General features: G+C 36.2%; 1 protein-coding gene across 5 annotated transcripts in view; it reads left to right on the top strand.

The window, feature by feature from the left end:
- TXNDC16 (thioredoxin domain containing 16) overlaps positions 1-27,144 on the top strand; it is a 125,729-nt gene that overhangs the window by 21,871 nt on the left and 76,714 nt on the right. For all 5 annotated transcript variants that reach the window (XR_008671330.2, XM_004055177.4, XM_055361390.2 and 2 more), the window contains exons 7-9: positions 11,376-11,497; positions 15,687-15,777; positions 19,278-19,428. Coding sequence is in view for 4 of the 5 variants with exons in the window: in XM_004055177.4 (XP_004055225.2) it covers positions 11,376-11,497; positions 15,687-15,777; positions 19,278-19,428 (364 nt within the window). In the remaining variant the exon portion in view is untranslated. The remainder of the gene's footprint in view (positions 1-11,375; positions 11,498-15,686; positions 15,778-19,277; positions 19,429-27,144) is intronic.

The following is a 27,144-nucleotide window of genomic DNA, read 5'->3' as shown; positions in this document are numbered from 1 at the left end:
ATCTATGATGAGGTCAAGGTCTTTGGTTCATTTTTTAATTGGGTTGTTTGTTTTCTTGTTGAGTTTTGTATATTTTGGGTAACAGTGCTTCATCAGATATATTTTTCACAAGTATTTTCTTCCAGACAAGCCAGTTTGTGGCTTGTCTTTTCATTCTTTTGATTCTAGTAGTGTTTTAATTCTTTTTAAAAATATATGCTTGCATACTTAAATTTATTACTGGAGATTTTATATCTTTTTTTCCATTGTAAATGAATTTTTTCTTCTGTTATCTTCTAATACACAGAGACATACTGACGTATACAGACATATACTGATGTGTTCTTATATATATAAAAAAACTATTATACAAGAGGTGTAACATATATACACATATATATACCTAGGTATTTTTTATATGTATGTATATACACACACACATATATATACTACATATTATAATATATTATATATAATAATATATATAATATATAATATGTATTATAATATGTAATATATAATTCATATATAAAATATATATTTTACATATTTATTATATATAATATTACATATAATATATAATATTATAATATATAATATACATAATATAATATAATATAATACATATAATATAATATAATATTAATTATAATTATAATTATAATAATTATATTATAATATATATTATAATATGTAATATATAATTCATATATAATATATATTATATATTATATATTAGTAATATATAATATATAATTCATATATAATATATTATATATTATATATTAGTAATATATAATATATAATTCATATATAATAATATATAATAGGTATCATATATTATATAATAGGTATTATTATATATATTATAATATATAATATATAATAGGTGTCATATATAATTATATAATATATACTAGGTATCATATATTATATATAATAGGTATTATGTATAATATATAATAGGCATTATATATAATATATATAATAGGCATTATATATATTATATATACTAGGCATTATATATATTATATATAATAGGCATTATATATATTATATATAATAGGCATATATTATATATAATAGGCATTATATATATTATATATAATAGGCATTATATATAATATATATAATAGGCATTATATATAATAATATATAGTAGATATTTGTTTTTTCTTTTTATTATTATACTTAAAGTTTTAGGGTACATGTGCATAACGTGCAGGTTTGTTACATATGTATACCTGTGTCATGTTGATGTGCTGCACCCATTAACTTGTCATTTGACATTAGGTATATCTCCTAATGCTATCCCTCCCCCCTCCTCCCACCCCACAACAGGCCCCAGTGTGTTCCGCTTCCTGTGTCCATATGTTCTCATTGTTGAATTCCCACCTATGAGTGAGAACATGCGGTGTTTGGTTTTTTGTCCTTGCAATAGTTTGCTGAGAATGATGGTTTCCAGCTTCATCCATGTCCCTACAGAGGACATGAACTCATCATTTTTTATGGCTGCATAGTATTCCATGGTGTATATGTGCCACATTTTCTTAATCCAGTCTATCATTGTTGGACGTTTGGGTTGGTTCCAAGTCTTTGCTATATAATAGGTATTATATAGATAATATATAATAGGTATTATATAGATAAAATATATAATAGGTATTATATCGATTATATAGAATAGGTATTATATAGATAATATATAGAATAGGTATTATAGACAATATATAATAGGTATTATAGCTTATATATATAATAGGTATTATAGATAATATATAATAGGTATTATAGATAATATATATAATAGGTATTATATATATACACACACACATATATATACCTAGGTATAATATATATACCAGTATATGAAAGATTGATTTTTGCATACTAATTTTGTGTCTTTTGACCTTATGGATTTTTATTATAAATTGAAAAATGAACTAGTTACAACTATTATTAATAATAAACAAAATAGTATTTCACTTATAGTAAGGATATTATTACTGTGACTTACTACTGAGCAATTTTTTTTGTATTTATATTCTTGTCTTTTTTCTAAGATACTGTTATCTACTATTAGATATGTACATAAGAGCTGTGTATATGTATATCATATATAATTCTTCTACATTTACATTTTATTAGTCAGTAAACAGGCAAGTCAAAATTTCCTGGGATTGCCTCCATTTACAAAAATTCATTGACATACATATTAAAATATATTTAACTAGTCAGTTATTTTTGACCTAAATCCAATACTTAGCCTAATTCTTAATAAGGAGAAATATTTACAGATGTTTGGATTGTTCTCAAAATAGTTGTCTATGAACTAAAAGCCTGTGTTAGAGAATATGTGTTACTTTATTTGGCTTGCTTTTTAAAAATGTGTAACCCATGCTATTACTTTTATCCCAAAGCATTTGTGTTGTTCCTTACTTAGAATGTTTTGCTTGAGACCAGTGACCTACAGTTATACTTGAACTTTGCTACTTCGTCAACAGAAAAGATCATTGTTTTAGATAATTTGTTATTTTCAGAATATGGAATTGAAGAAAAAATTAAGTTAGTAAAATCTGAGATAGAATAACAAGTATAAACTTAGGGTGATCTTTATACTAATTGTTAATATTTGAAACATATTTTTTGACCATTATTGTCAATTATGTACCTTTTTTGGTAGGATATTTACAACACTGCTGAAACATCATTGATTTAAAATATAGTGACTTGTCAATCTATTAAAATTTTCTCAGATTGATTTTGCAGGATGTAGTAAGTGAAATAAATCAAATGGTTAGGGCATAGCATCATACTATTTACATAGGAGAGGGGGTGTTAAGTCCAAAACTCCAAAGAGTCTGAGTTGTTACCCTACTTGTGAGTCTGTGTAATATATATATGTTATACACACATAGAAGACTTCTGAATTAGAGAATTGACCTTACGGCAATAACAGCAGCCAGAGTAGCACGGTAGCGCTATCCTCATACCTAGTTCTCTACAGAATGACAAGGCAAGAGTCAGATGCTTATACCTGTACACAGCAAGGTTTGAAGAAGGAGAACTTCAACATTATTAATCTCCAAGTTTATATAGGAGCTGGCACACTTACTCTTCCTCTCTGAAGAGAAAGTGCTTATCTTTTACTGTGGAATGTAAGATCAGAAGAGGAAGGCCCCTATCACTAAATATAAGCGTTTTACTCTGGGGAAGAGAAGATAGTGTGTGAAAAAAACAAAAATCATTTTTCCTCTGCTCTCACAAAACATAGAATACTTCTGTGACCAGATGTTTGAGGAGTCTTCTCCACACACCAGCTCTGTAGCTGACATCAGCGGGATGTCCTCTTATTCAATTCTGACGGTACCTACCTGAAGATAGTATCAGATCGTGCATGTGTTGAAGGCCAAGCCCCCAAGACTGCCCCCTACCTGAGATGCCAGTCAGATAGGACAGAAGCTCCTATGCTTTTGTCTGAACAGCTATAAATTGGGGTTCTCATGGCTCCAACAAGCCCCTCATTGGGCTTGGCTGTTTCTCTAGAGTGGCTCACAGAACTCAGGGAAACAATTATTTACATTTATTGGTATATTACAAAGAGTATCGCAAAGGATACACATGAAAAGATGCATGGGGCAGGGCACATGGAGAGGGGCGTGGAGCTTCCATGCCCTCCCCTGGCATGCTGCCCTCCCCTGGCATGCCACCCTTCAGGAACTTCTGTGCATTTTGCTATCTGGAAGCTCTTCAAGCCCTGTCCCTTTGGGGTTTTATGGAGACTTTGTTATGTAGATATGATTGATTAAACCATTGGCCATTGGTGACCAACTAACCTTCAGCCCCTCGCTCCTCCTCAGAGATTGAGGGTTAGAGCTGAAAGTCCTAACCCTCTAATTATGCCTTGGTCTTTTAGTGACCAGGCCTCATCCTGAAGCTATCTGCCAGCCATCAGTCAGCGCATTAGCATACACAAGTCATCAGTTTGGTGGAGATTGTAAGGATATCAGGAGTTGCATGCCAGCAAATGGGGTTGGGGACCAAATACATATTTTACAATATCACAGATATGTTTTATTTCTCTTTGAATGGAAGCAGATGGCTCCTGGAGAAAAGGAAACAAGCTTAGAATGGGACTTCTCCATTTTTCTATCTTGCTAGATTTGATCTTCAGGAGATTTGGTCTGTGTAGGAGCACTGGGAGAGCCACACAGGATTTCCTTCTACAGGGGCACATGTAAATGCATATAGTATACATGTATGTGGCATGTATATTACAAGGTTTCACAAAAACTGAACATATTGGTCGATAGGAATGATATGGGGAAGCTGGGGGTGGAGGATGAAGTAGACTGTAACTTTTTTGGTACCTTTTGTGTTTTGAACCCTGTAAAAGTATTACCACTTTGTGAAATAAATGACATTTAAATTAAAAATGAGAATTTGGATTTATAGTCTAAAAATTCTTAACTCTGCCTTCTAAATATACAAAGTGAAAAGTGGTAAAATTGAGTGGTTCATTTACTATGTGAGGAAAATTGTACTTCCCAGCTTCTAGATGGGGTTAAGAATGGTAATACAGTTGGCCCTCCATATTCACAGGTTCTGCATCTGTGGATTCAACCACAAGTGGATCAAAAATATTTGAAAAAGGCAATCAAATATAACAATACAACAGTAAAAAAAAATTTAAAATATAACTACATAGCATTTACATTGTATTAGGTATGATAAGTAAGTAATTTAGAGATGATTTAAAGTATACAGGAAGATGTGTGTAGGTTATAGCAGATTCTCTGCCATTTTATATGGGACTTGAGCATCCATGGGTTTTGGTATCCAAGAATCAATCCTGGATATCAATCCCCTGAGGATACTGAGAGATGATTGTATTTAGAAAAGGAAAGTAACAACAAATTTTTATTTTTATTTATTATTATTATTATTATTATTATTATTATTATTATTATTATTATTTTGAGACGGAGTCTCACTGTGTCGCCCAGCCTGGAGCGCAGTGATGCGATCTTGGCTCACTGCAACCTCCGCCTCCTGGGTTCAAGCAGTTCTCCTGCCTCAGCCTCCTGAGTAGCTGGGATTACAGGCATGTGCCACCACACCTGGCTAATTTTTTTTTTTTTTTGTATTTTTAGTAGAGACAGGGTTTTACCAGGTTGGTTAGGCTGTTCTCAAATTCCTGACCTTGTGATCCGCCCGCCTCGGCCTCCCAAAGTGTTGGGATTACAGGTGTGAGCCACCGTGCCTGGCCCAACTAATTTTTATTGATTGAGAATATGAGCAATTTATATTTATTTTCCTCGTTCTTATGTGTTATACTTGCAGCCTCATGAGATTATTGTGATGATCAAAATAACACGTGAAAATAATGTGTTACGGATTTTGCCCAGTGCTCTAAAATGTTATTTATTTTATATATATATAAATGCAGGAAGTTTTATTTATCAGTTAAGAAGAAAAAACAAATGTGAGTTCATGGTGTGGCAGTTGGTGGGGATATTTGCCATGAGGCAGCAGTTGCAATGAACGGCCATTCTTTTTTTTTTTAGTTTCGCTCTTGTTGCCCAGGCTGGAGTGCAATGGCGTGATTTTGGCCCTGTGCAACCCCCACCTCCTGGGTTCACACGATTCTCCTGCCTCAGCCTCACGAGTAGCTGGGATTACAGGCGCTTGCCACCATGCCCGGCTAATTTTTTGTATTTTTAGTAGAGACAGGGTTTTACCATGTTGGCCAGGCTGGTCTCAAACTCCGGACCTCAGGTGATCCACTCGCCTCAGCCTCCCAAAGTGCTGGGATTACAGGAGTGAGCCACCACGCCCAGCCCATTCTTCTTTACCTGTACTCATTGTTGATTCCTAAGAATCCTCAGGCCAGGTGAGGTGGCTCACACTGTAATCCCAGCACTTTGGGAGGCTAAGGAAAGAGGATCACTTGAGGCCAGGAGTTCAAGACCAGCCTGGGCAATATAATGAGACCCCAGTCTCTACAGAACGTTTTTAGAATTTAGCCAGGCATGGTGATGTGTGCCTGTCGTCCTAGTTACTCAGACTGAGGCTGAGACAGGATAATGGCTTGAGCCCAGAAGCTCGAGGCTGCAGTGAGCTATGATTTTGCCATTCAGCCTGTGTGACAGAGCAAGACCCTCAAAAAAATAAAAATAAAAAATAAAATGATGCAAAAGAAAAAAATCATCAAATGATGCAAAAAGAAAAGATAATCCAGTAAGAAACAGTGAAATCTCATTAACTCTTTATTAAGATATGGTACTACTTCTTGTGACAATACTGTATTTTGTCAGAAAATAGAAATTCCTTTCCCTTTATGTTAACATACTACTCATAACATGAACTTCAAATATTAGAAGAATTATTTTTAACTGTCATAGTTTCTACTAATATTTTATTCTTTAACACATTATTGCAGAGTGTAAGGATTGAGTGTTTAGGCATTGTTACTGTAGAACCTCGGGGCAAAGTTACTTTTACAGCTGTCCTCCTCTAAAACTCCTGAACTGTGCCCATGCTGTTCTCTTCTGAATAGGCATTGAGCGATTGCTCATTCTTTTATCTGTATCAGATTTGTTCCTATACAATATTGTCAGGTGGGTTCCTGTTCGATAATGACATACTTTTTACTGGGAAATTATAAGAAAAAATTGCTTTTCTTGGATTTGAATTCCTCACAGCTCTGTTAATTGGTATTAATGGTTTTATCTCCAAACTGCAAATTTTTATACAAAGTGCTTCTACCAGTACATATGTGGTACATGACATATATTAGGTGCTTAAATTTTGGATTTGTGGATGATGAATTTGGAAGTTTTACTTTTTGGTTGTTAAAAATGGGAAGATCAAAAATACTCTTAAATTTTAAGGTCATAAAATTATTTCTAGTAGTAAGAATTTTATAAGAAGCAAGCTATTAGGAGAATATATAATTTATGACAAAAGACTAAGAATGATATTTGTGAACTTTATTATTGTACTCTCAAGAGGTGGCTTCTACCTGTTTGGTTTGTTTTTAATCTATGTTAATTTAGAAATACTTATTAAAAGACTTTGGGATATTTCTTTTTATATGTGAATCTGCCCAGTCATAATACACAGTAATTAATTTAGATAAAAGTAATTTATTTCTGTCTTTTTTTTCCTGGGGGTTTTGGTATGGTAAAACATTTACATTTTCCTTTTTGTTGTGTTCTGAGAATTTGAATGATGACAGAAATGTAATACAAAAATTGTCTGTATCTCAAAAAAGATTGAGTTGCTTGCTGCTCTAAAAGTAGGGTCAGGTAGACCCTTTGTTGTTTTTCTTTCTGACACCCACTCAATTCTTGACCCAATATCTTATCCAACTAATAGTTACTGCAGGAAAATCTCAGGAAAAGCATGCCAAAGAAAATGAAGGCCTTTCTGGGACAGGAAGAACCTAGTTAGAGCAGCTCCAGGCTGTTTTACCCCATCAACAGAGCAAGAAAATCCCAAGAGAGACTTTTCCTTTAACCCATTTTTGTCAGTATTTCTCCTCTTTGGAACTGGAGTAAGGGAGCACAGGCTGTGGAATGGATCCTCATATTCTGAAAATGAATATATTAAGGAATATATTAAAGTGAGGAAGCCATTGGGAAAAATCATAGGGATCATTACATTATGAATGTCATTAGTTTTGGTTATTATTATGTCATGGATAATGACTACTTAATGAGCTTTGGGACATTAGGCAGGGTAACCTCTTTAAGCCCCATGAACTTATCTTTAAAATGGGGTTAATGATAGTTCTGCTTTCAGATGGTTGCCATGAAAATTAAACAAGACAGAGTGCATTGCTGAGAGTTTTTAGTTATAAGCCCTAGAATCTGGGTCTGACTGGCTTAAGCAGAAAAGGATTTGGAGTGGATATAGGAAATCTCAGCCTTGATAGAAGGGCTAGAGAACTGGACTCAAAGGTTAGACAGCTCTGGATACAGTGAAAATTATGACACAGAGTGGGTCTGAGGAGGACAGCTGCATTATTGCTGAGCATTGGATACTACAGCTTGCATTACCTGCATTGGGGCTGTGACTAACAATTGTCATTGCTACCTTTGAAGCCAGCTGTTACTGCCACTGCTTCTTGAAATAATTCTTTACTGTTCCTTGTTCTTGGTATCGCCTGCTCCTGCTTCAGAATCTCAGGCAAGTGATTCTTTGTCAGATAGTCATGCCTTGTAGCAAGGAGCCTGGGAAAGCAAGGTTGATAATATCAGCTTTCACTTGGGCTCTGCCTACCTTGAAGACTTAGAAAACTGGACAAAGCAAAAGGGAGGGGGCAGCCCCCAAACTGATAAATTGCCACTATTTATAAAGTGCTTAGTACTATGCCTGGCATGTGGTAAGTACGTAATAAATATTTGCCAGTCTTTATTGCAAACAATGGTTGGGGAGGGTTGTATACTCAGACTTAATTTTTGAAGCAAACACGTTGGAGATAATAAAACAATAAAAGTCATGACTAGGTGAATGTAATTTCCAAGCCTAGAATTTACATGGTAGTCCAATTAAGTTAACTAGATTGTACCTCCCAACTGTTTTGAAGTAACTGAAGAGTGATTCTGGACTTGTTAGCCAAAATGTATAGGCAGCCAATAGCTCAGCTTGCCACTGAGACTCCATTGCCATTCTTTAGTTGCCACCTTTCCACCTGGTTTCCCATTTTTATAAGTGGTCAGTAATATAATTTAGAAAATCCTGGCCTTGGTGTCAGAAGCTCTGCCAGCAACTAGAAGTATGATTTGGAGCAGGTTACTTAGTCTCTCAGATAGTTGCCTGTGTGTGAATATGTGTGTAATACTGTTCCAGAAGTATTGTTGAGAGGTTAAATGAAAACCTGAAAATACCTAGCACATAGTGAATACTGCTCAGTAAGTATTTCTTATAAAAACAAAACAAGAGCCCTGGGAATGATAGAAGATCAAGTTTTACATTTCTTTTAAAAAGTGGAAGAAATCTGTAATGAATGGGTAAATATTTAAGCCAGCATAATTTAGGACAGCGCTTTCAGGGTGCCCACTGAGTGGAAATATTTTTATAGTAATACTAAGGCATTATTTGGCTTTTTCACTTTCATTCCCTTATGAATTGGGGTTCTAGAGGCTACATGATGTGTGATGTCACAACAGATCAGATACAGGAGCAGAAATGAAAATCCAGCTGTCTTCTATTTAGTCCGATATTAAAGATATTTGCAAAAATGTAAAACAAGGCCAGGCGCAGTGACTCACGCCTGTAATCCCAGCACTTTGGGAGGCTGAGGCGGGCGGATCATGAGGTCAGGAGTTCGAGACCAGCCTGGCCAATATGGTGAAACTCCATCTCTACTAAAAATACAAAAAAAAAAAAAAAAATAGCCAGGCGTGGGAGTGCACGCCTGTAGTCCCAGCCACTCGAGAGGCTGACGCAGAAGAATCACTTGAACCCAGGGTGGGGAGGTTGCAGTGAGCTGAAATCGTGCCACTGCACTCTAGCCAGGGTGACAGAGCAAGACTTCGTCTCAAAAAAAAAGTAAAACACCATTCTTCTCACTAAGTTTTCCTTTGGTTTTGTAAATTTTAGTTATTTTTTTAAATAAAAAGTATTTATGTTAACATGTAATGATGTTTATTTTTAAAAGAGTTAATAAATATTTTAAAATTCCTATTTTAATTCCTATATTGGCAACTATTGATAAATATAACTTACATAAACAAAAGCTCCTTGAGGACCTCAATAAGTTTAAAGGATATAAAAGTTTCCTGAGACCAAAAAGTTTGAGAACTGCTGTATTAGGAAAAACTTTATAGGAGGAAACGATGTTTGATTAATTTATTTGAAGTATTTGAGTGAACCTTTGTTTATTTAAGTATGTGGACCTGCAACATGAAAATTTTGAAAAGTTTTCAAAATTTTTTGAAGTTTAGCCTATCAAAAATACATACTTATGCGCTTGGGGATTAAGTGGAATGAGTTGTTAGGGGTAGAGAATTTATATAGAAATAGACAACTTTATTTATTTTTATTTTTATTTTATTTCATTTTTTTGAGACAGAATCTCGCTCTGTCGCCCAGGCTGGAGTGCAGTGGCACGATCTCAGCTCACTGCAAACTCCTCCTCCCGTGTTCACGCCATTCTCCTGCCTCAGCCTCCCGAGTAGCTGGGACTACAAGTGCCCGCCACTGCGCCTGGCTACTTTTTTTATTTTTAGTAGAGACGGGGTTTCACCGTGGTCTTGATCTCCTGACCTCGTGATCCGCCCGCCTTGGCCTCCCAAAGTGCTGGGATTACAGGCTTGAGCCACTGTGCTCGGCCAGAAGTAGACAACTTTAAAAAAGGGATAATTTTGGATGAATAAATATGATCAGTCAGTCTGATTTATATACTGAAAGGATGATTCGGAAGAATTACGGTCAAGTGGAAAGATTACTGGACTAGGACTGAGAACACCTGTTCTGTATTCTGTCCCTGGCTTCTTGATTCAATAAATGCGTTTTTGAGTAAACTCTTCAGTGTTTTGAACTTCCATTTCTTCAAATAAAGAATGGGAGTAAATAATTCGTGCCCTACTTTTTCTTTCATTCATTCAATAAATATTTATTGAATATAGTGTACCAGGCTGTATTATAAGTTTTTACAGATATAGTGATAAAATATGCAAAATCCTTGCCTCAAGGGCATGAGGGTTTAATGAGAAAGGTGGAGATAAGTAAATAAATATATAAATAATTATAAGTTGTAATAAGTACTATAAAGGAATCAACTACTGAAATGAGAGGAAAATGCTACAGGCTTACTTACACAGGACCAACAGAGAAGACTTCTCTGAGGCAACGATGTTTAATCTGAGATCATACTTATGAAATGGAGCAAAAGGAATAGCTTCCAGCAAAGAAAACTGTGTGCAGAGGCTCTGAGGTTTGCCTAGAATGTTGTAAACATGAGGAATGGTAGAGCAAAATGAGGTTGGAGAGGTAGACAAGGTATAGGTCTTGTCAGACCTTATAGGCCATGCAAAGAAGCCTGCTGTTTAGGTTTGTGAAGGGCTTAAATGTGTTCAAGGCTGAGAGATCTGTGTGGGAATATTTGGCCAGACTAGGGTATTAGTGAATACAGTTTTAATCTGTTGAGACCGTTGTAATACATAATGAACATTGTCTCACAACTGTCCCTGGTTGATGTTCTCAGAGACAGATTAATGATCTGGAGAGTGATTCTAATTTAGTATTATTAAAATGCTTACATTATTACTACTGATAATTTATTCAATGGAGATATATTTCTCTTTTGGTTAGGTTCTTTAACAGAAGTGTGGTATAACTAAATACATATCAGATTTTTCTACTAATTATATCTGTATTTATTTCAGTGCTCTTCTTTTTAATGAAGTGAAATATATTACCAACCTGGAAGACCTTCAGAACATAGAAAATGCTCTGAAAGGAAAAGCAAATATTATATTCTCATATGTAAGAGCCATTGGAATACCAGGTATTCTTTAACTTTTGCTTTAGTCTTTGCTGTGCCTCTGTACTTATGTATGTTGAAGTACTTAAAATAGTGTATTTTCTGACTACAGTCGTAATATTTAAAATAAATCTAAAGCATCTTTACTATTACGCTATTTTTCTTTAAATGGGCAGCATAATACAGTGGTTGAATAAGAACTCTCTAGGTTAGACTTTCTGCCATACTGATTACTTGTAGTGAGCCCTTGGACACGTTACTTAACTTCAGTTTCCTAGTGATTAAGATGGGGAAAATAAATTGTGCCTACCTGTTAGTGTAATTGTGAGAATCAAATGAACTTTAATGAATAATTAAAATAAATTATTTTAATTAAATAACTAAATGAATAAGTAAATGGTTCCTAGAGTGTAGTAGGTACTCTGAAAGTGTTAGCTATTTCTTTTTTATTTCCTTGTAGCCCTCCTCTACCTGGTATAGTAGTTTCCAGTATTCAGTAAATAATGTTGACTAACTTAGATTGGAAGGAGCAAAGATAGAGTAAGGGAGAAAAATAGGAAGTTATTGCAATAAGTCAAGCAAGAGATGATGCTGGGTGGCTTGGACCAGGGTGATGGCAATGGAGGTGCCAATAAATTTGAATTTTAGCAGTGTTTGGGAAGTAAAGCTAACTGAGTTTGCTGATCTATTGGATATAGATTGAGAAATAGTGGAGACAAGGTTGGTTCTGGGGTTTCAGCCTGAGCTACTTGAAAGGTGAATTTGCTAGCAACTGAGGTTCAGAAGACTGGGAATAGACAGTTTGGAGAGGAAGCTCTTGGAATTCACTTTTTGACATCATACTTGTGAAATTCCCAAAAGACATTCAAGTAGAGATATGAGTATGGTAGTTGGGTATTACTAGACTGCATTTCGTGTTGGGAGTATGGACTAGGGAAGTAAATTTGAGAAATAAAGTTGTGAGACCAGAAGAGATCACTGAGTGAGTCTAGATGGAAAAGAGAAGACTGAACCTATTAGATACTTCAACATTTATGGATCAGTAAGGTAAGGATGAACCAGTAAAGGAGACAGAATGAATGTGGTAGAAGTGCCCAGTAAGCAAGGTAAAGATAGAGTTTTAAGGAAGAGAGCAGGAACAATTGTGTTAAATGATGCTGAAAGGTTGATTTAACATCAGAAGTGCCAAGTGGCCATTATGCCTACCTAGCGGTATAGAAGTTACTGGTGACCTTGACAAGCACAGTTTCTGTAGAGTGGTAGGGGTTTAATGCCTGATAGGAGGGATATAAGACAGAATAGGTAGAGAGCAATTGAAGGCTGAACACGGAGACTTGTTAGAAAAGTTTTGCTATTGGGAAGGAGAAAAACGGGGCACTGGCTGGAAGAATATGTGGAGTTAGGAGAATACTTTTTTGAAAAACATATTTGTATGTTAACGAGAAAGATCTGGTAGGAAAGGGGAAATGCCTCACACAGGAAAAAGAGGGGGGAGTTGGTGGAGCAAAGTTTTCGAGTAGGCAAGAGAGGATGGAATCTAGCGAACAAGGGCAGGGGTTGTTCTTGGGTGGGAGCACAGGAGGTTCATCTCTGGTAACCAGAGGGATGAGAAAATGCGTACATCCATTCAGCCAAGTGGGTGGGTAGATATGGTGCTAAGAGTTTATAAACGTTTTTTGGTTTGTTTTTTAATTGGTTGGTTGTTCTCAGTGAAATAGACACAAAATCATCAGCTAATTTGAGGGAAGAGTTGAGAGAGCTATTTCGGAGGCCTGGAAATAAAGAATGGTTGTTAGGCAGCAATAATAGTTAATATCAGCAATTTAAAGTGACACCATTAGCTTGGTGATGCTAGCTTGTTTTGGCTTCCCTCCCCCTCTCCCCAGCTATGTTTCCTTTTGCAGCTGTAAGTATTGAACAGGCTGAGCACTGAGTTAACCTGGATTACATTTTTTAGCCTAAAAAACGGGGCAGGGAAATTATTATAAAGATTGACCAGGGAATTTAAGCTTAATTAGAGGGAAAGAGAAGACCAGAGGGGGAGGACCTATGGATTGTAGGTCCTGATGGGTTAGAGTTGTGTGCTATACAGAGTGAGCTGGAGATGTGTGTTTGTGTGGGGGAGGAGGGAAATTATGGAGGGGATTGCATTAATTGGTGATTGCAAGGTGTAGAGTTAGTGGTTAAGATATGATTGAAGAAGGATGACTGGAATAAAGAAGGCCAAGACCTGAGAGGCTGGGATTTTGAAAGGATGATCTACCTGGATAATAATAAAATTCCCAAGGATTATGACAGGAGTAGTACTAGAGAGAGTGACAGTGTGACAGAAGCTAAATTCTTCATGGAATGATGGGAAGTGATCCTGGCTGGGGTGTTTTGGGTGACTCAAAGGTGGGGTGGTGAGTGGAATGATCTGATGATATGCAGTTCAAGTGCTAGGAGAGTGTGTGGGGGATGGGAAGATAATTGTCTGGAAATGACAGTGAGGAGAAAAGGGAAAATAAAACCTGAAAAGGAGGAATCATCAAAGAAATACTTCAAGAAAATTTTCCAGAACTGAAGGATTTGAGCTGCCAGATGGAAAGGACCCATTGAGTCCCAGCATAGTGGATGACCACAGAGCCACACTAAGACGTCCTATTTTGAAATTTTAGAATATTAGATAAAAAGACTACTCTAAAATCTTCCAGAGAGGGAAGAAGAGTTTGCAGTTCAAGGATTGAGAATGAGAATAGCATTGAACTTCTTAAATTGCTGTACTAGAAATGGAAGGAAACGGAGCAGTGTTTTCAGAATTCTCAGGGGAAATGGGAAATGACTAGAACCTAGAATTCTGTACCCAGCCAACTATAGTTAATTTTGAAAATAAAATTAAGACGCTTTCAGATGTGCAGGACTGCAAAAGTTGTCTATTCCATATGTCCTCTCACAGGAAGGTGTTAGATAATGGGCACAAGGAAGCAATAAAGAAGACGATATTGGATAACAGGCAAAAAGGACCCAACACAAGAGGGGGAGTAAGAGAATCCTCAGGATGGCAGTTGTGCAGCAGGCTAGGTAGCAAGAGTTCATATTGGAGCAAATCAGAAGGCTCTGCAGAAATGTTTACAAGAAGATTGATTTGATAGTATACTTGATATATTTGAAGTATTGAGAGAGTTAGAAAATTGTGGAAGAGTTTAGGAAGAAATTAGAAAAGAAAAACAAAATTTTTAAAAAGATAGTTATAACTATAGTGAAGAAGTTGCTCAAAAAGGGAAAGTGGCCATTCTGTACCATATGGCTTATCTGCAAATAGTATTTACTGAGTCAACAAAGTAATACTGGATATTGATCTAATAAAAGTTATAACTATATTGGGAGAGTTGGGATGGGATATGTTTACATTTGTGGAGCTGAGTTTCAGGAAAGAGATGATTTGTCATCTTCCACAGTAGGAAGTCAACAGATAATACTAAAACTCTTATTATATGTATTAAGTTATATATGATACACACACACACACACACACACACATATATGTATGAAATAAAGAGTTGAGATAAAAGAAATAAGAGAAGAAGAAATGAGTTGAAAGTGCTTGTCCCTTGGGAATTGGAAATGCAGTAGAGGGTGGGGGAGTGGCTGTTTTTCTTAATATGCCTTGTAAAATTATTGTTTTCTTTCAGTGTAAGTTTGATTAAAAAAACTAACCCAGAAATAATATACACAGACACATACATGAAAGTTGTATGGTGGATTCATATTCTCTTCCCTACTACTGGAAAGAAACTACCACAAGTTTGTTGTATATTATATGCCTTGTAAAATTATTGTTTTCTTTCAGTGTAAGTTTGATTAAAAAAACTAACCCAGAAATAATATACACAGACACATACACAAATAAAACCTAACATGAAAGTTGTATGGTGGATTCATATTCTTTTCCCTACTACTAGAAAGAAACTACCACAAGTTTGTTGTATATTATATTCTCAAGTAAAAACTCATTTTCTACTCCCTCTGAATTCTTCTCTTACCTTGAATAGAATAGACTTTTTATAACTTCTTTTAACTGCCTGCATTTTCCCAACTAGTATCCCTGTGAAGGATTTTTCTTTAAATATAGTAGAACACAAAGGAGTGTAGGATAATATTCAGAATAGAAGTTTACATAGAGTCACACAAACTATTTTTTCCTGTCTTCCAACTCCCTTTATCTCTTCTTCAGAGCACAGAGCAGTCATGGAAGCCGCTTTTGTGTATGGGACTACATACCAATTTGTCTTAACCACAGAAATTGCCCTTTTGGAAAGTATTGGGTATGTATAAAAAGCACATGTCAACAATTTAAAGGTTTTTTTTTTTTTTTCTTCTTCACTTATTTCGCGTTACTTAGCATTTCCATTATGCTCCCACAGCATGGGCTTAGATAAAGGAACCATAGCAGATGTGAATATATAAATGAAACCTGAAATCCCCTTTATTACTATAGTCTACTGTATTACAGTCTAAAATATACAGAAGTGATGTTAGACTAAGGTAACAAAGGCAGTGTGGATAAGCCACAAGATGTGAGTGGCCAAGCGGGATATCTTAGGAATGGATCTCCTGCGGTGATCAGATAGGGGGTAAAATAACAGCTTTCAAAATGAAGCTTCAGGAGTTCTTTGTGAGACTCTTGTAAGTTACTTTGTCATAATAATCTTAAATGTATTTAGGTACAGTTTTTGAACAGAATGTTTGAGTTGATTTTTCTTGTCTAGTTTACAATTTTAGGTAGAAGCCTACTTTCCACACTTTTTGGCTGGGCAACCTAGGGTTAAAGTTTTCTTTCTTTTTTGTTTGACTTCAAAATGCTCTTCAGGAAAATTAATCCAAAACAGGGCACAATGGTGATTGTATGACCTTTTAATGCCATCCAAGAGTTTTTAATGAGCCCTCCTGCTGACCTCTCAGGAAACAGCAGCTATATGATATGCCACACACAAAAGTTTAAAGCCCAGATGTTTTACAGCTCTACATTTAGAGGCTAGGGCATAGCAAACTGATAAGGTGAAATGACTTTTGAGGGAAGGAGAGTAGGCAGAGAAGAAAGTTTCTACAAAGGGAAGTTATGTTTTTATTGCTCTGTATGACATTGACCAGCATTCCTTTTTCCATTAGTCTCTCCTTATTGACCTGTCTCATTCTGCTGATTCTGTCATTAATGAGTTAAATAAAATGGATGCATGCTCACTGTTTGTCTGTACTGCTGATTTCCCATCCTGGAATGGGTGAAGCCTTGTTATTCTCCATACCACAGGGATTGCATGCTAGCCCCGCAGTTTCTCTGAGGGTTAGTTGTTTGTATTCTCCCATGTTACCAGCCTCTATATTTTTTAGTTAATGAATAATTGCAAATAATAGTGATATTAAAACATAAAGAGGTGGTTATTTATTGGCAAGGTATAGGTCCTATTATTTACCTAACACATCCTGTTCAGTAAGTTATACATATATATAATATATATGTGTATATATACTGTATATATATGTATATACACACACACACACACACAGAATATGTATATTTATTCTGATCTAAGACTAAGGCATGGTATTTTTCTGTAAGATTTTTTTGCTTTTCCCATTTTTTAAATGGGAATTTAAAAATGCACAGTTATCTTCTTATCCTGTTTTTCATTTGCTTTTGAATATATGATGTATTGGGGAAGTTTGGAATATCATTTCTTCATGGGTAACAAGATGGTGATGAGTCATCCCTGGACCTGAGGTGACAGGGAAAGACTATGGATTCTGAATACAGTGGTGCTGTGATATCACTTTTGGATAAAGTAGTTGGCTATTTGGGTTATCTCCTAATAGGAGTGAGGCGAATACATTCTTTCTTTTACTTGTTAATTCTTTCATTCAGCAAATATTTATTGAATGCTTCCTATGTGATGTAGACACTATTCTAGTTTCTGGCTTTATAACATCAGTTAAGGCTAGTATATTAATTGCTGTATCATATTGGATCTGAGTGTGTTTGAAATTATTTGTTAAGAAAAACGTTTATGATAGGTAGTAAAAGAGATAGCATGCCATAGACTCCAGTACTTTCTGCTACTTCCCTATATTCCCTTCCTAAAGAATCTGTGGGCCAAGAAGGGTATTACCCATGTCCCATACATGTCACAAGTCCATTAAATCAGAGGTGGACACCTGACCTAGAGCCCGCCAATCCACTGGCTTACTTGAGCAAATGAGAGAGATGAGAGATCCTGTCTCCCAGGAACTTAGAATTGGACATGGAAAAACTGGATTATACAACATGGTATTGCTCACAGGAATGTTTTGCCCACTTATAAGTAAAACAGAAAGGTGTCTTCCCAGATTGAATTGAGAGCTGAAAAGTGTTAATATGGCAAACGAAGTTCCCTGAACGCTTGCTGTTCAGGTCTCTACATTTATTCTCTGACTTTTCTGTGATCCAATTATTTGAATTTTCCTTATATTCTTCTGTGAGATTCTCTTATAAACTTCAAATAAGTTTCACTGTTTTTGTTTTCTGTTATCTGCAAGCAAATGATCCCTGATAAAATTATTTTCCAACATTATTCTGTTGTTTCAGAGGCTGTGATATGGAGTTCAGCCTTAACTAGGACCTCCTGCACTCAACACTTTCCTTTCAGCAGTATGTGACTATTCAGGAATCTCCTCAACAAGTTATATGCTTTCATTACATCTTAGCTTTTGTTTGAAATGCTCATTTGTCCTATCTTATTGGAGGGGGAATTCTCTCCCTTTTTGTTTTTTAAGCTCTGCGATAATCTCCATTTTCTTCCCCTTCCTTCTCCTTCCTAATTTGAAGCAGAAAGAAATATTTCCTTGTTCCTTATAGTATTTTTGCCTATTATAGTACTTACAAACTACAATTTAATTGTTTGACTATATCTCTTTCAAGGATGTAATTGTTTTATTTACCTTTATCTGTTGTGTTTAGCACAGGGCTTAAACCATAGTAGGGATTAAGTAAATCTTTGAGTGACTATTTAATCATTGAATTGATTAGAAATTACTTGGTAATTAAATTTGAAATCAGTGAACCTTGTCAGCTCAGTTTAAATATGTCTCAAGAATTAAAATAGCATTTTAAAAATAAAATTTTGTAGTATTTTGCCAAACCCTACTAATGCCATATGGATATTTCTAAAATGCTATTTTAATTTTGGCAAACCTTATCTCCACTATAAGTTTATCTTTGAATTCTCATGCTGAGGGGAATGCGAAAGCTCAAATTATAAGCCATATTTGCTGAGTTTTGTAATATTTCAGATACAAACTCACAAACTCCCACAAACTGTCACATGGTTTCTATTTTAGAATGTTTTGGCTGAAGTTTATTCAAAACAGCTTTGGGTTTAAATTAAATTTAGAAAATTTGCGTTACAAAGCTTCATTTAGCATAGCTCTAGAAAAGCAACTGTATTTGAAGATAATCTCATTGTCCGCAAGTTGACAGCTTTTTATGGAAGAAAGGTTATAGGCTTGCCTATAACCTATTATAATTTAGAAACTACCATATTAAAGAGGTAAGCAAAAAAAAAAATTGTTTATACAACTCATGTGGTTTGTTTAGATATTAAGGTTAATTTTCTTTAATATCCTATATCTTCTTTTTTGCCCAAGTTCATTTAATTTTATACTCTTTCAGGCTTTTACCAAAATAATAATTCAAAAGCATGAGACTTAAGACAAAATTCATTGTTACAGCTTATTGGATGGTAGAAGGATCACATATTGAACTTCATTAAGTTAATTAATTTTTAATTTGTAGCTCTGAGGATGTGGAATATGCACATCTCTACTTTTTTCATTGTAAACTAGTCTTGGACTTGACCCAGCAATGTAGAAGAACACTAATGGAACAGCCATTGACTACACTGAACATTCACCTGTTTATTAAGACAATGAAAGCACCTCTGTTGGTATGTGTCTTATTTTATATTTTTATTTGCTTTCTACTGCCTGTATAATTGCAAAAGGCATGTGTCTTATTTTAACATAAAATTTATTAAGTTTTGATTTATAGATGCATGTTTTACTAGATGAATGACAGTTATAGCTTTTCCCTTTTTTTCATTTTGAGGGATTTAGGAATAATTCTTTATTAAGGGTAGAATAGAAGATAGACTGTCCATTAAATGACATTTTAATGCCTTCATATATTATTGCATTGAAACCCAAATAGAGCATTGTGCAAGTGAAAATATTCTGTGGTAGTAATAATGAACTCTGGGTCTTGGTGAGCACTCACAGATCACAAAGACCACATCATGGCTAAGAAAAGACCTCTTTTATGAATGCTTTGATCACTATTTTAAAAGTTGGTAGATATTAGAACCATAGGATTTCTGATGCTCCAATTTCCTTACCATTAGCCTGAAAGAATGTTGTAGAGACACTAGGTGATGGTGATCAGCAAACTGTTCTCTCCGAAAAGTTGAAGGGTTGTGTTGAGCATATGTAAAATCTTTAGTAGATATTCTCATTCAGTATGTCTTTTTTAAAATATAAAAGTGGTGCATGTGTATTATAAGTAATCCAAACATTGCAGCCAAGTATGAAGGAAAAGTTTTAAGAAGTCACTTAATCCCTTTACTCAGAAGTTAACTTTAGATGACCACCACACTTGTCATCTTTGCACCCATATGGATGTGTAGAGTTAGGGGAATGAATGGATTAGTGGACATGCCATATTGTGTGTACTACTTTATAGTAAAGATATCTAATGTTATTTGAGTTTAATAGAAGAAAATGAAACTGATGTGAAACTAGAGGGATTATGGAACTATTGATAAGTGTTTTTCATCAGTAGAGGGCTCTTTAAGGAATATTGTCTCAAGTGTTTAAAATGGTTTTGAAAGACATTAAGAAATTAAAATCATTATATTTTAAAACTTTGTTTCCATTTTAGATAGTATTGACTTATTCCTACCTGTGAAAGATGAGAAAATTAACTTCATATGTTTATTTCCATCTCAGCTCCCTTGCCCTTCTGATTTGTGTTTGTTTTGTTCTTTGAACATTATCAAGGTCTATGATATTTATATTCTGTATATTCTGTTCTGTAACCATAATTCCCTCTTCTTAAAAAGCATTGCTTCTGCACTTAAATAGATTCAGAGCTTGCCACCACAATTTTACGGGCTTTATTCCTTAGTTCTTTTTTTTTTTTTTTATTTCTTGAGACGGAGTCTCGCTCTGTTTCCCAGGCTGGAGTGCAGTGGCGCGATCTCAGCTCACTGCAAGCTCCTCCTCCTGGGTTCAAGCCAGTCTCCTGCCTCAGGCCTCCTGAGTAGCTGGGACTACAGGCACCTGCCACCACACCTGGCTAATTTTTTTGTATTTTTTAGTGGAGATGGGGTTTTATTGTCTTAGCCAGGATGGTCTCGATCTCCTGACCTCACGATCTGCCCGCCTGGACCTCCCAAAGTGCTGGGATTACATGCGTGAGCCACCATGCCCAGCCATTCCTTAGTTCTTTTTTTTTTTTTTTAATGTGCTGTCATTTTTTACTTTTTTAATTATTATTATACTTTAAGTTTTAGGGTACATGTGCACAACATGCAGGTTTGTTACATATATATACATGTGCCATGTTTGTGTGCTGCACCCATTAGTTCTTTAAGTAACTTTTTTCTGTGGTTGCATTTTGACTACAAGTAATTTTTTTTTTTAAAGAAAGCAGTTTAAAGGTCTTTCGTTCCTTTCATGTTGGGAGAATACCCTCTGAATATGTTTTAATCTTCCATTCTAGCATAGAGCAGAGAGAAAGAGAAAGGACAGTTCACTGTATAGTTCTTCACTATTTCCCTCCAGGTTCACTTCCTTCTCTTCGAATAGTTGAGTATTATTAAGAATTCTCAGGATTTTGTCCTTCACCATTGGGGGTAAGAATAGGACTCATACCTAGCTTTACTAAAAATCTGTTTTTTCTTTGCTACAACATTCTGGCTTGAAGTTGTGCCCTTTCCTAAAGTTTCTGCTCATGAATTTTTTTTTTTTTTTGCTGTATTTCAAAACTCTTTTTTGTTTTTTTTGATAGATAATAAGGAGGAAGATTCTCTGATCTTATTTCACTTTATGATGCTTACTAGGAATTATGTAGTATTAGTTTTTTTTATTATACTTTAAGTTTTAGGGTACATGTGCACAACATGCAGGTTTGTTACATATATATACATGTGCCATGTTGGTGTGCTGCACCCATTAACTCGTCATTTAACATTAGGTATATCTCCTAATGCTATCCCTCCCCGCTCCCCCTACCCCACAACAGGCCCTGGTGTGTGATGTTCCCCTTCTTGTGTCGATGTGTTCTTTTGTCGATGAGTAAGAACATGTGGTGTTTGGTTTTTTTGTCCTTGCGATACTTTGCTGAGAATGATGGTTTCCAGCTTCATCCATGTCCCTACAAAGGACATGAACTCATCCTTTTTTATGGCTGCATAGTATTCCATGGTGTATATATGCCACATTTTCTTAATCCAATCTATCATTGTTGGACATTTGGGTTGGTTCCAAGTCTTTGCTATTGTGAATAGTGCCGCAGTAAACATACGTGTGCATGTGTCTTTATAGCAGCATGTTTTATAATCCTCTGGGTATATACCCAGTAATGGGATTGCTGGGTCAAATGGTATTTCTAGTTCTAGATCCCTGAGGAATCCCCACACTGACTTCCACAATCGTTGAACTAGTTTACAGTCCCACCAACAGTGTAAAAGTGTTCCTATTTCTCCACATCCTCTCCAGCACCTGTTGTTTCCTGACTTTTTAATGATCGCCATTCTAACTGATGTGAGATGGCATCTGATTGTGGTTTTGATTTGCATTTCTCTGATGGCCAGTGATGGTGAGCATTTTTTCATGTGTCTTTTGGCTGCATAAATGTCTTCTTTTGAGAAGTGTCTATTCATATCCTTCGCCCACTTGTTGATGGGGTTGTTTGTTTTTCTCTTGTAAATTAGTTTGAGTTCATTGTAGATTCTGGATATTAGCCCTTTGTCAGATGAGTAGATTGCAAAAATTTTCTCCCATTCTGTAGGTTGTCTGTTCACTCTGATGGTAGTTTCTTTTGCTGTGCAGAAGCTCTTTAGTTTAATTAGATCCCATTTGTCAATTTTGGCTTTTGTTGCCATTGCTTTTGGTGTCTTAGACACGAAGTCCTTGCCCATGCCCATGTCCTAAATGGTATTGCCTAGGTTTTCTTCTAGGGTTTTTATGGTTTTAGGTCTAACATTTAAGTCTTTAATCCATCTTGAATTAATTTTTGTATAAGGCATAAGGAAGGGATCCAGTTTCAGCTTTCTACATGTGGCTAGCCAGTTTTTCCAGCACCATTTATTAAATAGGGAATCCTTTCCCCATTTCTTGTTTTCGTCAGATTTGTCAAAGATCAGATACTTATAGATATGTGGCATTATTTCTGAGGGCTCTGTTCTGTTCCATTGGTCTATATCTCTGTTTTGGTACCAGTACCATGCTGTTTTGGTTACTGTAGCCTTGTAGTATAGTTTGAAGTCAGGTAGCGTGATGCCTCCAGCTTTGTTCTTTTCACTTAGGATTGACTTGGCAATGTGGGCTCTTTTTTGGTTCCATATGAACTTTAAAGTAGTTTTTTCCAATTTTGTGAAGAAAGTCATTGGTAGCTTGATGGGGTTGGCATTGAATCTATAAGTTACCTTGGGCAGTATGGCCATTTTCATGATATTGATTCTTCCTACCCATGAGCATGGAATGTTCTTCCATTTGTATCCTCTTTTATTTCATTGAGCAGTGGTTTGTAGTCCTCCTTGAAGAGGTCCTTCACATCCCTTGTAAGTTGGATTCCTAGGTATTTTATTCTCTTTGAAGCAATTGTGAATGGGAGTTCACTCATGATTTGGCTCTCTGTTTGTCTGTTCTTGGTGTATAAGAATACTTGTGATTTTTGCACATTGATTTTGTATCCTGAGACTTTGCTGAAGTTGCCTATCAGCTTAAGGAGATTTTGGGCTGAGACAATGGGGTTTTCTAGATATACAATCACGTCATCTGCAAACAGGGACAATTTGACTCCCTCTTTTCCTGATTGAATACCCTTTATTTCCTTCTCTTGCCTGATTGCCCTGGCCAGAATTTCCAACACTATGCTGAATAGGAGTGGTGAGAGAGGGCATCCCTGTCTTGTGCCAGTTTTCAAAGGGAATGCTTCCAGTTTTTGCCCATTCAGTATGATATTGGCTGTGGGTTTGTCATAGATAGCTCTTATTATTTTGAGATACATCCCATCAATACCTAATTTGTTGAGAGTTTTTAGCATGAAGGGTTGTTGAAATTTGTCAAAGGCCTTTTCTGCATCTATTGAGATGATCATGTGGTTTAGATCATTGGTTCTGTTTATATGCTGGATTACGTTTATTGACTTACGTATGTTGAGCCAGCCTTGTATCCCAGGGATGAAGCCCACTTGATCATGGTGGATAAGCTTTTTGATGTGCTGTTGGATTTGGTTTGCCAGTATTTTATTGAGGATTTTTGCATCAATGTTCATCAAGGATATTGGTCTAAAATTCTCTTTTTTTGTTGTGTCTCTGCCAGGCTTTGGTATCAGGATGATGCTGGCCTCATAAAATGAGTTAGGGACGATTCCCTCTTTTTCTATTGATTGGAATAGTTTCAGAAGGAACGGTACCAGCTCCTCCTTGTACCTCTGGTAGAATTCAGCTGTGAATCCATCTGGTCCTGGACTGTTTTTTGGTTGGTAAGCTATTAATTATTGCCTCAATTTCAGAGCCTGTTATTGGTCTATTCAGAGATTCAACTTCTTCCTGGTTTAGTCTTAGGAGAGTCTACATGTCAAGGAATTTATCTATTTCTTCTAGATTTTCTAGTTTATTTGTGTAGAGGTGTTTATAGTATTCTCTGATGGTAGTTTTTATTTCTGTGGGATCGGTGGTGATATCCCCTTTATCATTTTTTATTGTGTCTATTTGATTCTTCTCTCTTTTCTTCTTTATTAGTCTTGCTAGCGTTCTATCAGTTTTGTTGATCTTTTCAAAAAACCAGATCCTGGATTCACTGATTTTTTTGAAGGGTTTTTTGTGTCTCTCTCCTTCAGTTCTGCTCTGCTGCTCTGATCTTAGTTATTTCTTGCCTTCTGGTAGCTTTTGAATGTGTTTGCTGTTTCTTCTCTAGTTTTTTTAATTGTGATGTTAGGATGTCAATTTTAGATCTGTGCTGCATTCTCCTGTGGGCATTTAGTGCTATAAATTTCCCTCTACACACTGCTTTGAATGTGTCCCAGAAATTCTGGTATGTTGTGTCTTTGTTCTCATTGGTTTCAAAGAACGTCTTTATTTCTGCCTTCATTTCGTTATGTACCCAGTAGTCCTTCAGGAGCAGGTTGTTCAGTTTCCATGTAGTTGAGCGGTTTTGAATGAGTTTCTGAATCCTGAGTTCTAGTTTGATTGCACTGTGGTCTGAGAGACAGTTTGTTATAATTTCTGTTCTTCTACATTTGCTGAGGAGTGCTTTACTTCCAACTATGTGGTCAATTTTGGAATAGGTGTGGTGTGGTGCTGAAAAGAATGTATATTCTGTTGATTTGAGGTGGAGAGTTCTGTAGATGTGATTAGGTCCGCTTGGTGCAGAGCTGAATTCAATTCCTGGATATCCTTGTTAACTTTCTGTCTCATTGATCTGTCTAATGTTGACAGTGGGGTGTTAAAGTCTCCCATTATTATTGTGTGGGAGTCTAAGTGTCTTTGTAGGTCACTGAGAACTTGCTTTATGAATCTGGGTACTCCTGTATTGGGCACATATATATTTATGATAGTTAGCTCTTCTTTTTGAATTGATACCTTTACCATTATGTAATGGCCTTTTTTGTCTCTTTTGATCTTTGTTGGTTTAAAGTCCGTTTTATCCGAGACTAGGATTGCAACCCCTGCCTTTTTTTGTTTTCCATTTGCTTGGTAGATCTTCCTCCATCCCTTTATTTTGAGCCTATGTGTGTCTCTGCACATGAGATGGGTTTCCTGAATACAGCACACTGATGGGTCTTGACTGTTTATCCAATTTGCCAGTCTGTGTGTTTTAATTGGAGCATTTAGCCCATTTACATTTAAGGTTAATATTGTTATGTGTGAATTTGATCCTTTCATTATGATGTTAGCTGGTTATTTTGCTCATTAGTTGATGCAATTTCTTCCTAGCATCGATGGTCTTTACAATTTGGAATGTTTTTGCAGTGGCTGGTACCGGTTGTTCCTTTCCATGTTTATTGCTTCCTTCAGGAGCTCTTTTAGGGCAGGCCTGGTGGTGACAAAATCTCTCAGCATTTGCTTGTCTGTAAAGTATTTTATTTCTCCTTCACTTATGAAGCTTAGTTTGTCTGGATATGAAATTCTGGGTTGAAAATTCTTTTCTTTAAGAATGTTGAATATTGGCCCCCACTCTCTTCTGGCTTGTAGAGTTTCTGCTGAGAGATCAGCTGTTAATCTGATGGACTTCCCTCTGTGGGTAACCTGACCTTTCTCTCTGGCTGCCCTTAACATTTTTTCCTTCATTTCAACTTTGGTGAATCTGACAATTATGGGTCTTGGAGTTGTTCTTCTCGAGGAGTATGTTTGTGGTGTTCTCTGTATTTCCTGAATCTGAATGTTGGCCTGCCTTGCTAGACTGGGGAAGTTCTCCTGGGTAATATCCTGCAGAGTGTTTTCCAACTTGGTTCCATCCTCCCCCTCACTTTCAGATATACCAGTCAGACGTAGATTTTGGTCTTTTCACGTATTCTCATATTTCTTGGATGCTTTGTTCTTTTTATTCTTTTTTCTCTAAACTTCTCTTCTCGCTTCATTTCATTCACTTGATCTTCCATAAGTGATACCCTTTCTTCCAGTTGATTGAGTCGGCTACTGAGGCTTGTGCATTTGTCCCGTAGTTCTCGTGCCATGGTTTTCAGCTCCATCAGGTCCTTTAAGGACTTCTCTGCATTGGTTATTCTAGTTAGCCATTCGTCTAATCTTTTTTCAAGGTTTTTAACTTCTTTGCCGTGGGTTCAAACTTCTTTCTTTAGCTCGGAGTAGTATGATCGTCTGAAGCCTTCTTCTCTCAACTCGTGAAAGTCATTCTCTGTCCAGCTTTGTTCCATTGCTGGTGAGGAGCTGCGTTCCTTTGGAGGAGGAGAGGTGCTCTGATTTTTAGGGTTTCCAATTTTTCTGCTCTGTTTTTTCCCCATCTTTGTGGTTTTTATCTACCTTTGGTCTTTGATGATGGTGATATACAGATGGGGTTTTGGTGTGGATGTCCTTTGTGTTTGTTAGTTTTCCTTCTAACAGTCAGGACCCTCAGCTGCAGGTCTGTTGGAGTTTGCTGGAGGTCCACTCCAGACCCTGTTTGCCTGGGTATCAGCAGCAGAGGCTGCAGAACAGCGAATATTGGTGAACAGCAGATGTTGCTGCCTGATTGTTCCTCTGGAAGTTTTGTCTCAGAGGAGTACCTGGCCATGTGAGGTGTCATTCTGCCCCTACTGGGGGGTACCTCCCAGTGAGGCTACTCGGGGGTCAGGGACCCACTTGAGGAGGCAGTCTGTCCATTCTCAGATCTCAAGCTGCGTGCTGGGAGAACCACTGCTCTCTTCAAAGCTGTCAGACAGG

This window comes from Gorilla gorilla, chromosome 15, assembly GCF_029281585.2.
Source record: "Gorilla gorilla gorilla isolate KB3781 chromosome 15, NHGRI_mGorGor1-v2.1_pri, whole genome shotgun sequence".
Taxonomy (NCBI): Eukaryota; Metazoa; Chordata; class Mammalia; order Primates; family Hominidae; genus Gorilla; species Gorilla gorilla.
The sequence above is the reverse complement of the archived record's forward strand: the minus strand, read 5'-3'. Positions and strand labels throughout refer to the sequence as shown.